General features: G+C 39.4%; 1 protein-coding gene across 2 annotated transcripts in view; it reads right to left on the bottom strand.

The window, feature by feature from the left end:
• Positions 1-15,023, bottom strand: part of LOC129134946 (SAM domain-containing protein SAMSN-1) — a 58,879-nt gene that overhangs the window by 31,868 nt on the left and 11,988 nt on the right. Inside the window, exon 1 of one of the 2 annotated variants that reach the window (XM_054654730.2) lies at positions 2,052-2,214. The exons of the other annotated variant lie outside the window; for it this stretch is intronic. Coding sequence (XP_054510705.2) covers positions 2,052-2,108 — 57 coding nt within the window. The 5' untranslated portion in view covers positions 2,109-2,214. Of the gene's footprint in view, positions 1-2,051; positions 2,215-15,023 lie in introns of those variants that run through there. 2 annotated transcript variants of the gene reach the window in all.

The following is a 15,023-nucleotide window of genomic DNA, read 5'->3' as shown; positions in this document are numbered from 1 at the left end:
CCCCAGCCTTCTGTGACATTCATTCATCTTTATCAAAAGGCATCAATTCATGCCAGTATTCTTCACATTAGAAAGTAACAAAACTAAAAGGATTAAAAAGAAAATATTGGTGAAACACTCTAATTAACACACAGAAATTTGTACAGTTGTGATAAAGAGAAGTGGTCACCATGGTTAAGATTCAACTACCTAAAAAGATCTTTTTGGTGTCGCCTTTGAGGGTCTAAGGCTGTAAACCTGATTTTCACTTAAAATGAAAACCAGGCCTTATGGCTCTCTCACAGGTCTATGTGGATGTGCTGGAGACACTGGGATGTCTAAGTGGCCTAAAGGCAAGGTGAGGTAGCCCAGGACCTGCCCAGTGGCAATGGTATCGTGCTGTGTGAGCATGAGGAGGTACCAAATGTGGCCAGCACAGAGCAGGGCCAGCCAGGACATGACCTACAGAGGTCACTTGTGAAATCCTCTAACTTCTCCAAGAGGTGAGGACTTGTGTCCCATCTTACCCAACTCAGCATTAAGCAACTTGAGTATTTACGTTGCTTCCCTGGGACGAGTTTTGAAACGTGCTACAAGAAGCCAAGATTCCTGTTCTATGCAATGTGGGGCTGTCTGCTCCCCTGCCCTGATTGTGAGCAGCATCCAGCAAAGGCATTCCCCTTGTGGAAAGTTTACACAGTTCTGTACAAAAGTGACCATTTAAAAATAAAAATCAGGTTATTGATAAGAAGTGCCTTATTTTGGAAGAGGAGAGCGGCAAAAACTTGGCTGGAATGGGCTCTGTTTCTCTCTCTTTAAAATTTTGAAAATTTTAAAGAGAGGGAAACAAAGCCCATTCCCAGAATCTTTCATGGTCCTTTCTTGTTTAATCGATAATGTAATTAGGTATTAATTATAATTCTTCCCTGCTATTAAAACAGTATTATGAATAAGCAGAAAAAAATGCATACCAGGCCAACCAGTGCAATGCTTAAAAAAATATTAAAATGTGGGGGAAATAGTATCAAAATCACTTCAAATCCATGGAAAAACCCATTCATTTTAACTGTTAATGAGTCATGGTCTAAAATTGCTTGCACAGTCTACAAAAGTCAATGCTGTGTGAAACCAGAAGACCTCCTTGCTGAAACTGTGTCTGCAGTAATCTCTTAGGACACAGAAGGCACTAAGGGAGGTCTATTCCCAAACAATGAGAAGGTGGGTCTGTAAATTGGGAAACAACCATTGTTGAGAGCAGAGAAATACTAAAAGGCTTTTCTAATTTCTTTGGTAAATTTTCATCACTGATAAATGAGGCAGAAATGGAGGCTGAAGTACTCAGTCTGAGCAGTAGCTGTTGCACTGCAGCCTTGCAATACTCTACAATACTTGTACAATACAATGCACTGAGGTCATTTTGCACTCAATGCAGGGCAGGGACTGAAAATAAATTTCCAGCATTGGACACATCCTTATGCATCTTGCAAAACTCTCACTTCCTTTCTTACAATTCCAGAATGTGGAAAGTGTCCAGTGTAGCACATAGTCGCTTTGCTTAGAGTATTTCTTTCAGGCTGATATTTTAATGATTCCCAAAGAAATTAGGATGACAAGCACTGATTGCCAAGTACCCTCTTCTCCTGTGGTTATGATGATGCAAAAGCAAATTTATTAAAATAAGGAAAAAAATTAATAGATTTTTCTAATTCTTCACTAATTCTTACACTCCTTTCTGGGACATTGTTGGTTTATCATAGATGAAATGGAGAGATGGGATTTTAGGTGCCCATCTGCTCAAAGACCAACGCAGAACTTTACAACTACAGACAAAGTCCAGCATCAGAATTCTTTAGCACAGCTGTAGCAGTCTCACAATGATGATTCCTTGAATTGGCTCTTTACTATTATAAAGAGAGTATATGCAGACAGATTCCTGAGACTGTAGCACTGAGGTACTTGCAAGGACATAAGAAAATCCTGAAGCTAGGACTTAAGAGGAAACCCTCACATTAAAAATTGTTAAGAATTCCTGTTATTATTATTAATTGGCGACAAAAACGAGACATCCTTACCTTTGGCTTTTGACTTTTCTCCTTCTCAGATGCATTAGATGGTTTTCTCTTCAGCATGTTTAACTCAGTTAATCCACTGGACGTGCAACTGCTATGAATTTGTGACCAAAGTGAGTGCAAGGGAGGGCACTCCGGGTGTATGCATGGGTTATGCAGTTCCTTATTCTACCAGGATGTGACTTCACTCGGCTGCCTTGTGGCATGGGGCAGCAAACTGAGTCCTTCCTTTGGGGAGGGGGTGAGGAAGGAAGGGAGGAAGTGACGGGGACAAGAAAGAGAGAGGTGCACCAGGACATGAGTTGAAAATTAGGGCAGGGGTCAAAGTAGAAATGCTTTAAAACTTATCTGCTGCTGTGTCACCGTCAGCCCTTAGTAAGATTTTGGACAACTTCAAGAAAATCATTCTTTTTTCCTCTCTCAATTTTTCTCTCCCTAGCCTTATGGCACTAAGTGCACCTTTATTTCCACCAGTGCTGGGACTTGTGTGTGAAGAAGGTGTGCTGATATTCAGAGGACCAAGAACTATTAGTGATACCAGATGTGAGCTACACTGTGGGTGTAATTGGCCCCTAACTCCTCCATTCCTCTCTTGGCTCTCCAGCAATTCAATAAAAGAAATGAGATTAAAGGTTGCTGTTTGGTAGAGAAGGGAATTATCTAAAGCCATCTTTTTCTTTTGCGAGGTGGAATAATTTTTTTTGCCATTCATCACAGAATTGGAACTCCCTGAAACAGCACTTTTCAGTCCTCCATTTTCCTTGATTTGCTGAAAAAGTCACTGGGAGAAAAGGCAAGTCTTACACCCGACTTTAAACAAAGAGGCTGAGGGAAATGGCAGAGGTGCTCTACAACATCTTGAAAACCAGCCCAAAAGCTAAAAGAAAGTGAAGCTATTAAAAGAGCTGAAATTCCTGCTTCACTTTGCTTGAAAATTTTATCTTAGAGAAAATCAAAAGTCTTGAGCATTCTTAGTAAAACTTATTTGCTGTGAGTCATAGGCCACAAACCTTGAAATTATGAAATATTCCCAACATTTTGCTGAGCAACGGAGGCAAATTCTCAGTTTCAAACCACAAATTTTTGGGCTCCTCACAGAGCTTCAATTAAATCTTAATTTAAGGTTACTGAATATGTAAAAGAATTATCTTAGTAAGTTGAAAGGAAAAGGTTCAGGAGTAACTGTCAAGAAAAAAACTTTGTTTTTTTTTTTTTTTTTTCCAAATTTTGTTATTTTTTCAAAATTATCTTTTTCTAAGCAGCCTTAACTCATAATTTTGGCATAAATGAAAGTTCTTTTTAAAATAGTCTTCTTTTTTTTCTACCATATGCATATTCCAAGGAGAGATAAGACATGCTCATCAGATGAATTCCCATTTTGACTTGCTATTTATACTTCTCTTTAAATGTTTAAAAGAAGTGTTGGAGGGGTTTTTTTGGGTTCTAAAGGATGGGCAGCTGGATGGACTGAGACTGACTGATGAAGGAATAATTGTTACACACTAATGGTATTATTAGGTTTTCCTTTCCAGGCTTTCTAAAATGGGGGTTGGTAAGAAGGGGAGGAGGAACTGGGGTTAAGGTGCTGAAATTTTGTCAAATACAGGCCCAAAAATCTCTGGGTTAGTGGGCTGCAGTGGGCTACATTTTGAACCTCAGCCCATGAAGCTTCACTTCACATTTTAATAAGAACAATACTAATTTAAACCAAAGTTTAACCAAAGAATGTGAGGGTTCTATTATTGAAAATAACATATCCATTAGAGTTCCTAATTATTGAGATTATTAATAATTAATTTCTTTATAATAATGGTGAACTCACAGATATTTTTCCCTATATTTGAAAAAAACACCTGAAATATCAGTTTAAGTTTCTAAGAAGAAGGAGGTTTTACCATGGATATTTAATCAGCCTCAGTAATTCAGCAGGGCCATAAGTTGTTACAAAAGCTGCATGTATGTTTAATAGTAATTAAACTTGATTATTATCTCCATAGATTTACATTGCTGTATATTGGTTTTCTTTTTAATCTGATCCAAACGTGAGGATTAAATCAGACTCTGCTGATCATTACACTGTGATTTCCTGTCTCAGGCCACTGTTAAAATCTTCATGATTAATAAAATGGGAACTCAGCTGAAGAGTAATATATGAGCTTCCTTTCTGTAGAATATTTATTGTTAAACAGGAAGAAAGAGGCTATTTCAAGAGATATAGTACCCACCCATATCTATTTCCTTTCCTCATCCACATATCAGAAAAATTATAGCAGCTTGAAGGCTGACCTGATTATGTTCTTGCCCTTGGAAGGCTGACCCAACAGTTTTAAAAAGTAACAAAGTGAAGAAAATCAAACATATATAACATTGAGTTCATTTAAATTAGTTAACCATTAGGTTTCAAAAGGAGTCCTTTTGAATTAAAAATTGATAATAAGCTTTGTGCTTATATCCTCTGTATTTGAAGCTAATTTTTCAAAGGGGAATGAGTACCTGTGTAATATTTAAAGAAAAATTCTTATACTTAGTATTCTGTTTGACATGACTGCCTGTAACTTATTCCATTTCCTTGCTGGACTTTGAATCTGATCCAAATCCCAGTGAAATCAATAGGAGTTTTTCAGGTAATTTTTATGGGGCTTGGACTGACTCCTCTATCCTGAAACAACCAGGCAATGTCACTCTTTTATCAGGAAAGTCTTACAGGCAGAAAGGCTATCCACTTAAAAATAATTAAGATGACCCCATGAGAATGATTCTCACTGTCATTATATTTATAAAAGGCAACATCCCTTACAGCCTATTATGATCATTACTCACTTTTAATGAATGGACCGTGATGAATGGTCCTGGATGTTCAAGTGCTTTATGTGCCTCCCTCCCACATGGTATCATATTCCCTCAGGGGCTCCATCCAGTTACCTTCCCTGAGAGGAGAGATCACTTCCAGACTAAACTGCAAGAGTAAACTCATCCTTTCAATACTTGATTATTCTGATAAAACCAGAAAGTAGGGCGTGAAGTAGGTTGAAGGGTTTAGCACTCTGGCCACCTGTCAAAAAGCAAATGAAATGAGATTTTCTCTGTGTTAGCAACTCATTTTTCATTGTCTGTCAGACAAAACTGGCCCAAGTTTAACTGGAGGCTCAAAGATACCTTGAGGCTCTACATTGTTTTCCCTAATACTAAACAAGCCCAGAGTGTCTTAGTCTGTTTATTTTAATTAAAAGAAGACATATTTTGAACAAGAAAGGAATCCTGACTTCAGCCTGTGATTTTTATGGCCGTGCATCTCCCTGTGCCATCTAACTCGCTTAGATATTGCAGAAATCTCAGAATAGCAAGTGAAGCTGGGTGAATAATTTGCAGTGAATAATTTACTCAACAAATTTAATCTTTATTTCCTCAAGGAATGTTCGTGAGCAGAACACAATTTCCTAAAATGTATTAATTATGGGCCAGAATTTAGCTAGATACTTCCCTCTCCTGGTCTGATTTGAGCCAGCCACAGCTACAGTCACTGATAATCCTCAGCAGAGCTCTCTCCATAAACTACCACAGCAAAGACTCTTCAGAAACTAAAAGAAAAAAGTGTGAAAAGTGAAATCAAGCCCTCTCTCCACTGACAACCTATGAAGGAAGACAGAGGTTGAGGCCTGGGCTGTAACTATTCAAACAACATACTCTCTTTAATTTTAATGCCAAAGATCAAGGCTGTGATTTTCCACTGGATTGCTGGGGAATGGAACTGGATGCTTAAAGTCCCATCTTTAAGACTCCCATGTGCTCTGAAAACTCCTCATCCAGAACTTAGTATTGAAAATTGGTCCAAAATATTTAGGGACTTCACACAACAAGGCGCATGATTTTCTATTGAATAGGCTCCCATGTGCTTTTCTCATCAGGAATAGAAAATGGAGACACTTCAGAACCTCAGAGTCTTAGAGAGACAGGACATAATTAAAGAATATTTTAAGTTTACAGTTTTGATTTGTGGCTGTGTTGACCCTATATCAAGAAGACTCCTACCCCATACCAAGTATAATACTTATGAAACCTGGCCATGCAGCCAAGGGAATAACTAACACCTAAATTCGAAAACTTAATTTTTGCTTCAAAACCAAAAATTTTTGCTTCAAAACTTAATTTTTGGTAAATCATTTACATTGGGTGGACTTTTAATGACATACATAAAATGAAAAGGCACAAGACACCACAAAGAGTGGGAGTCAAAGCTTGTTTAAGCAACCACTAAGGTGCAGAACAGCAGGAATACTCTCATTGTACCAGGTCATAGGAAATGGGATATTGGGCTTCCTTCTCTTCCTGAAAAAAATGTTACTCTGATTCTTCCTTCTTTTATGCTAATCCTTTGCCTTTAAGGTCAATGGAGTCATGAAGAATTATGGCAGGGACAGGCTATAGAACACCACTACCAGAGTTTAAAGAGGTGTCTGGTCCAAAAGAGTGGTTGATGCTCTGTGAGTAAGAAAAAGTGTCTCATTGCCAGGCCCTCAGACTGTGTCCTTGGCATGTTCCCAACACCACCCAGCCTAAAGGGAAATTGAAGTACCAGGAACTTATCTCAAGCTTTGATCCCAACACATTCCCTTGCATTAGCAGTAGATGAACAGATCAGTCATACCTACACTATGTCAGGTTAGCCCTAACACTAATAAAAATCTATACTACTGTGACATAAGGATTCTCAAGGAGATTGGCTTTCACCTATTGAACAAATCCCTTTCTTATTAGCTTGAAGAGTAAAAGCCAAAGTTGTGTCTATATCTTCTAGGTGTTCCTATTGAGAAAACTAGAAGTCAGCAAGGTTGCTGTGTGGTAAAGCAGAAGCCACAGATTTATCAAACATCTCTGTAAAGTCTGCTGCAGAAATGCACGTCACTGGTGGTTTTCCTGTACAATTCCTGTACTCTGCAAGCACAGTGCACTTTCCAGTTTGTGATGAACAGCAGAAAGCAACGGGCAGGATGCTGCTGCTGTGAGTTCAGACGTGCAGGGGAGCAGCCACACTGTTTCAGAGTGAATGTTAAAATCAATGCTAAAATATACTGCAGTGTTCATACCTAGAACATCTCAGTGGATTCTGTTGGTGAATGCTGTGATTACTAATCAGCTACAAGGGCATTCTATCCCATGGAATTTGCAGGTTTGGATGACTTGCTTTATAGTCATCCAGCTGAAGCTCAGCCTCCCAGAGATGCATTTACACATAAATAGTGACGATTGCCTTGTACATCTGTTTAAAAAGCTCAGATATGAGATTTTCAATAAAGGAAACTGATATAAAAATAAATTTAGGCTCTCTGTTTTAATCTCATACACAAAACATGACATGCTTCATTTGGTATTTAGAAGACCAGCTTAACACAGGAGCACTGACAGTGCAGCAGGGGATTTTTTCAAGGTATGTACATGACGTCTGCCAGCCTATCTCTGATTAGAATCAAGATCAACAGAAGTAAATTCTGATTAACTCTAATGCCAGCCTGCTGTCAGAACACTCTGCAGTTGAAACCATCTTTTCCCAGTAAACATCTCCTGCTGAATTTCTTCACTGGTGTCAGAGTGTCACATTGCTGTGCCATCACGGTGTTACGACTGCTATGCAAAGGCTAACAGGAAAAGGAATAACACAGCACACTGCACATCCCTTACAGGGCTTAGATTTCATTCTGATTCTAGTGGAAAATGTTCTCCCTTTCTCCTTTAACATGGTTTAAAGTGAGTGAAAATCCTAATTTGGAAGGGACAGAGAGAGACAAGACACTTTTACTTGTAATTTGTTTTAAAAATCTATGTCTACCTATTTAAATGATGTGATACCTGACTGATAGCCAGTAGAGACACAGAGTCTTCATCATTGAGAAGAGGTGATTGTTTGCTACCTTCATCGTCCCTTCCCTCCTCTCCTCCCCACGCTCTGTACCAGAGCTGTGGGCTTCTATAGCAAATCTTATTTCAGGTGCTAACATTAATGGCAATACCTTCAAAATCTGGCAGGAAGTGGGTCAGAATAGCTCCATCAGCAGACCTGCCAAATCACACACACTGGGAGTGAGACTTGAGAGCCTGATTTTCTCTTACTTCCAGGTGTGAACCTCAGTGTAGGGCAGCCTGGCTCATGCTCTGTGCTGGTGTGGCAGGTGTAGGTTACCTGGATCCCTCAGCTGCTTGCTCCAGGGCAGGAGTGAGGGAGGGTAGGAAAGCTACAGCCATGCTGGGCTCCCTGACAAAGGAGAGGAGATGCTTTTCCTGCTGGATTTTGGCACTGAGGACTGGCAAGGTGATTGCTGATGTGCTGGTCATGGCCACGGCTCCTCTTGCCCCACTCAGGATTTCATAGGATGCTTCAGGCTGTGGCTGCATGGTCACAACTGACTAAGCTGCCCCAGGTCAGCTGAGCCTCACTAGCATGGTAGGGGCTTGCTCTTAGCCCATCCACCAGATGAAGTGAAGCACAGTCACATAAATTTATTTCATCAAGGGTTTTAGATAACATGCTTTATCTTGGGCTGTAGGCTAAAGGCACTCACAGGGACAGTCACAGTGCTCAGTATGTTTAAGGTAATTACTTATGTGTCAGTAACTTGTCTTTGGGGACACAAGGGAATGGAAATGGAAAGCTGTCTCCAAAGCTGTGCTTTGTAGAAAGAGCGTAATGCTTTGCCTCTTCACAAACTTCTCCCTTTTCTTCCCTATTCCTCCCACCAATCTTTACCTTTTTCCATTCTATTATCCAACTCTTTCCCCTCTCACTTCCCACAGTTTTTGTCTCACTTTGCATACCTCTTCTCTAGAGAACATTTTTTTACCATTTATTCTCATTTATGTGATAATTGTTTTCTTCTGTCACATATATTATTTTGTGTGGTTTTCTTTACCTTTGCCTTACTGCTGCTACAGAAAGCAGAAGCTGATGAAAAGGCAGCAAAACCTTTCCTGCAAACAGCTCCATAATCTGCTAAATGTTCTACTGAGCTACAGACAGCAAACTGGAGGATTCTCACTCCAGGAGGAAACTCTGAAAGCTGGATTTAGGCCTTCTAGTTTACAAGTTTTTTGGGGGGTTTTTATTATATGTAGAAACTGGTGGAGAGAAACATTGATATTATTCTCCTCTGGCTTGTGAGGAGAAAGTTCACAAGAACCTTTGAAATATCTTTGGGTTCAGACACCCCTAGAGGTAGAAATAATACCTAAACCCCTAAAAATCAGCACCTTTATGTACAATACACACCCAAACCCATTAGAGGAAGAAAACAAACTTTTCTTTCTGCCAAGGAAAGGCAGAATTATTGCTATCTGTGATACCTGATTCTCACCCCTACATGTGTGTTTCATAGTGTAGTTTTAATAAGACAGCTTTAACATTTACCACCTTTTCTCTACTGAATGTCTGTCTAATTTAGTGCAAACAAACTATGAATCTGAATGACAGTGTCAGGCCCTGCAAATAAAGTGTTTGAACTGCTGCCCTTCTGGGGCACAGGCTGGAATATGTATCCTTGCTCGTACACAGCCAGCTGATGTGTACAGGAACACACCATCCTCATTTTGCAAATGAAGCCTCAGGCAGACAAGTGAAGAGATTTGTCTAATTTCACACAAGAGGTCTGTAGTAGTGCAGGGAGTTGAATCTGCATTATCTACATCTTTAATCACTGGATCATGATTCATTAGTTTAAATAACCTATGCTGCTATAAGGAAGTGGAGTAAGAATTTATTTTGGCCTTCTAGTTCAGGGGAGCACTAAGAAATTGTGTTAAAAGTTATTTACTTTGCAATTGATCATTGACTGCATGTAATTCTCAGGGTGTGACCCTGGGATTAGTTGTGCAGAACATTTGAGCAAATATAGATGCAAGAAAAGTTTGGGGAGTTTGATTTCAGTCTTTCAGACTGGAAAATCTGAATACTATCATGCCATAATTCTTAGGGGAATTATGTTGAAGCATAAATGTGAAGCAGGAAATCTAGGTATTAAAACACTTACACAATCTAGAACTAAATATAGAAACCCTCAAGATAGCTGCAAAAGTTTCTGTCTCATGATCTTAAACTATCTGAACTCCTGATTTTCCTACTTCCCACACACTGTTTGTCATCATTTCTTGCGCTATGCTATCAAAGGTAAGCTGTAAGTAGAAGTGAAAAAGAAGTTTCACGTCATTTAACCTAATTAATTTGGTTCTTCTGCAAAAATTATTCAGCCAGATTTTTTCAAATGGATTGGAGTGTAAGCACTTCCAGCAAGAATTATGTTATGCTCAAGTTTCCAATTTGCTTTCCTTATGTATTAGGGAAGGTGAACTTCTGCAATCAATTAAATGTCTACAGAAAAATGGTCCAGAAATTTCATTACCAGAGGTGAATTCCTTTCAAAATAAAAGTGAATACTCAGATACAAATCACTGCCCATTTTTTTTCTGAAAAGCCCTGATCTTTGTCTTCCAATGATCTGTCCATATACCTGAGAGTACTTAAATAGCAGAATTACAGGTGTGTCCACTCTGTGTTCATTGTTTCATTTCCAGTCTTATTTTCAGGGCCTATTCTTGTTCATTTCACCCACAAGTATTTTTTCCAAGCTGGATGAACACACAGTTTTCACATTAAAATTTCAGTTTCTAAAAACAAGTTTGGAATTATGCAAGACATGCCCTGCTTTTGGAGAATGTCACAACAGAAGGGCTTCTTTTAAAGGGCTTTGAAACACATTCATTATAATAATGCTGCAGCCCTGGAAACCGTGGTACCTTTCTGGCACTGAAAATCCTCACTCTTCCATTTGTGCCATTGCTGAGCACTGATATCATGTGACTTTCCCTTCACTTCTGTGTGAGGGAGATGTAAACAGAACTAATTTCTTCTGATTTATGAAAGGCTTATTTCACAAATAGGTTCTAGGGAGCACTTTAAATTATACAAAAGTGACTTACCAAAGAGAATACAAACTTAATCTAAACTCACAAAAGAAGCAAGAAAACATAACCAGGTTCTGAGCCATCTCAGAACTTCCAGAAAACTGATGTCCCCAGAAGAAGAGCCATTTGAGTCAGCTAGAGGAGAGGACAAGGAGTATCAGGCATTGTGGTGTGCACTGTCAGCCACCACTTAGCTATTCCTGTAACTTAAGGTCAGTGAGGATCCTTGAGTCATCTTCAGCCATGGCTTCCTTACCAAAGCCTCAAAATCCTTACCTAATTGGCACTTTAATTTTAATTTCATTGGGGATTCTGAGGAAATCTGAAGCAAAGTTTGCTTGTTCTCCTGCATGAAGATGAGCACACTCAGAGAGTGCACTGAGCTACTGCAAGCACAGTGAAGATTAAACGTTTTGGCTACAAATGGGAAGCTTGTCACCAACTCAACAAGCACAAGATCTAGAAAATATTTATGTTTCAAAAGTGAATCTACACAGAAGTAAAGCTGCATTACTTTGTGTGAGGAGATAAACTGCACTGTAAAAATTGTAAAAGTCACCTGATGGTTTCATTGGTCAAGGTATCCCTGCTAGCACCAGAAGCTAATACATTAGCACAACACAGCATGAAAACACAGCCTGGAGTAGCTGATTCATTCAGCAGGAGCACTAATCAAGCAGAGTAATGTGTATTTTTCTTGTTTTTTTTTTTCTTTGCTTTGTATGGTGTATGGGAAGAAATGATAGCCTTAAAAACATTTTTTTTAAATAAAAAACAACAAGAAGAATGTCCTTTATACTGGACTGATAGCAGATCCACATAGGGATGAAATTGTCACAGACTAGGTAAATGAAGCAGCAGACAGGCAATGCAATCTATTTCCTTCAGTATGAAAAGTGCATCATTTTGGCAATTCTAAAGTAGGCTAGCAGGAAGTCATCCTTTCACTAGACAGCATGTTACCAACAACTTCACTTAGCTTAATTATATTTTGACTCTTAATCATGTTTCATGAAGCAGGTAGCACTTTTTCTATTGAGAAGTCATATGCCATTTACAAAGAGTAAGTCTAGGAAATGCACAGTTTTCCCTGCTATTTCAATGACCACATTGCCTTTCATACTACATTCATGACAGCAATCCAAAATCTTTCATTTCTCTCTCTAGCTGTAGCTCTGCAGGACCTAGCAGCTATGTCAGAAGCAAACCCATGAAATCTGCTGAGGTGAATAACAATGTTCTTCTGCAGTTATCTGCAACAATATTAAAAATGTTGTGGTACTTTAAAATATCTTTTAGTGCAAATAAATTCACTTCATTATCATTCTGCCTCATATATACTAGCAAGTACTAGCAATCCAACTTCACAAAACAGCCCAGAAGTTTGTGGCACAAAAATTTTGAGAAGCTTTTTGGTAGAGTTAGGTATACATGCCGATTAATGGAAAGTATGATATCATTCCCTATAGAGCTATGAAAATTCTAGTCAGGTATTAAAAATAAAAAATAGGGCAAGAGTTACCATAGTGAAGAACAACAGCATCAGATTTTTCACATTTTTTAAAACCTGTTTTAAGACTGCATGGTCAAAGTCATCACAGATGAGGACACCAAATTTTTCACATTACTATGCAAGAAATAGCAAAAATCACTGTGGGAAGTGGAATGGTGCTGACAGATATTTGCAATCAGCACAGTGCAACGGTGCATCTTTAGAGAGGCTGGACACCCTCCCAGTTTCCTGTCTTCCCAGAACAAAGCTTGTGAGAAGCCTTGCACTTTAAGAGGTGATTTTCTCTCACTTTTTGTATTTAACTGAAGCAGGCCCTGTAATGTTTACCAACTTGTTGCTCTAACTGTTTCTTGAATAAAGGTTCTTGTGACAGTAGAAAAAGTAAAACTCTACATACTCCAAAGCATGAAGAGTGGTCTTAAGTTCACTAGTATTTGTGTCTTTTTTTTTCTGAATCCATATTTTTCTTCATCTTTCCAGGAAAAGTAAACACTGAAACTTTAGTTGTGGCTCTTGTCTTTTCATCAGTTTAAAAAACAAAGCCATTCAAATGTCACCAGCACTTTACTACAATAGATTTGCATAAATCACAATCCCTACCCACTCACAAATCTTAAAATTCAAAATAAGTTTTCACAAGGTTCTTGAACAGGGTTTGAACAGGGGAAAGATGAGTGCCTTTGTAGCACCGTTTCTTTTTGTCTATCTCATGTCTGCAGTCTGGGGGTGTTTCTGGCTGTCTCTTTACCTTGCAAGAGAGGTGCTGAATGCAGAAGGAGAAGGGCTGAGCTGGTGGAACAGTGGGGAGAGCACTGAAATTAGCCAGAATGTTATAAAAAGCAACAGGAAACCTGATGAGGGCCTTGTAAATGAAGATATGACAAGATGAAAGAGAAGCAGCTGGGGACAGTTTCATATCTTAGGAAACAAATCCTGTTTTCATGTCTTAGCCACAGCTTGTCACCTGAACATGCATATCATGGTCTTGATTGGTTTTGTTTACTGCCTCTTTCCAGCTGCCCTTTATCTCTTCTCTGGGCAAAGACTTTGGGCCTCAGCTTGGCTACAGCTGAGCAGGACTCTCTAACACCCATAGGAAATAGATTTATACTTGGTGAGGAACTGGCTTCCTACCTTGTCACTGAAATAGGAACAAGAGCCATAGCTTTTAAAAGGACCACTTATTAGTGACAGTAAAGCAGCCAGAGTGACCAGAGCAGCTGAAAATTGGTGTCTCAGAAAAGCAATTTGGGGCTTTCCAGGCATTCTTTTTAGTGCTATCTTTGTGCCAAATGAGGATTCAAAATGCAATTGAGAAAGCTCTTCTAAGGCATGTTCAGGTGTCTCTCAACAGAAAGACATTAGCTGAAGAAAGGAAAAACTGCAGAAAACAGTCAAATTGCTTAAGAAAATTGAGCAGTCAGAAAGTCCATTAAAGCCCACAGCATTCTGGTGTGCAGCAGAAACTGCCAGCTGAAATGGAGCAGAAATCTTCCCACAGCAATTCTCTGGGCAGTGCAAATACAACTTTGAGCTTTGGAGCACATTTTACTGGAGAAGAGCACTCTGCCCTGTCTGTTCATTACCAGCTGTGCATACCCTTCCTCCCCACTCCAACCAGTCTAGGGAGCAGAGATCAGTCCCTGGTATCACAGACACCCCACAGCTGCATAAACCTCCAGGCAATATGCAGCATGTTTTTGAGAACCAAAATGATCAGAGGAGGTGCAGAGGGCAGGGTAAGAGCAACCACAGCAAGGAAGCAAGGCTGTGATGGGGCATCCAGCAGCCAGAATACATGCACAATGTGTCAGGAAAAGTTAGAGTAAGGAAATGTACAAAACCAGCGTTGACAATTAGAGTGTTTCTTCATCAAAAAAATGAGTGTCAAAGTAGCCATGTCTCCTAAGGGTGAAAGGGAGATGCTGGGAAATGGCTTGTCTGACTAGGAAGCAAGCCACACCAGGAGGAAAGGAAAAAGCCATGAGGTCACTGAAATGGCAGAGAACCTTGGCCAGTAACAGCAGGGCAAACATAATCCTGATCAGATCACAACACTTTCCTGAGAGGAATATGGAGAAAATGAACACAGGAATTGGCATAAAGTCTTTTGCAGTTTCCCCAAACTTATTGTTCATTCCACCACAATGCAACGCATTCATATCAGAGAGAAGCCAATCTTTCAAAGATTTCTAATCTCCTCTTAACCTGAAAATAGGAGAGAAAATGTATCTTCCTCTGCAGTACCTTTAGATTTTTTTTCTTTCTCCTCATCAAAATGCCAGGTCTTTTTAGTCTTGGGGAATGTCCCTCATACTTCATTCTCACTGAATGCCAAACACAGGTTGCACCAAAAAAATATTCTTATGGTATCAATGACTAAATCCTTCTTCTGTAAAACTTAACCATGCTGCTAAGAGGTGTGAAGAAGAGAAACCCACTTCCAGTAACTCTCTGCTGATTTGCCTCCAACAGAGGATGTTGTCTCCTCTCCTTTTCCTGTAAAGGAGGCCTGT

The sequence above is a fragment of the Agelaius phoeniceus genome, chromosome 2, assembly GCF_051311805.1.
Source record: "Agelaius phoeniceus isolate bAgePho1 chromosome 2, bAgePho1.hap1, whole genome shotgun sequence".
Classification (NCBI taxonomy): Eukaryota; Metazoa; Chordata; class Aves; order Passeriformes; family Icteridae; genus Agelaius; species Agelaius phoeniceus.
This window is presented reverse-complemented; position numbering and strand designations above follow the sequence as displayed.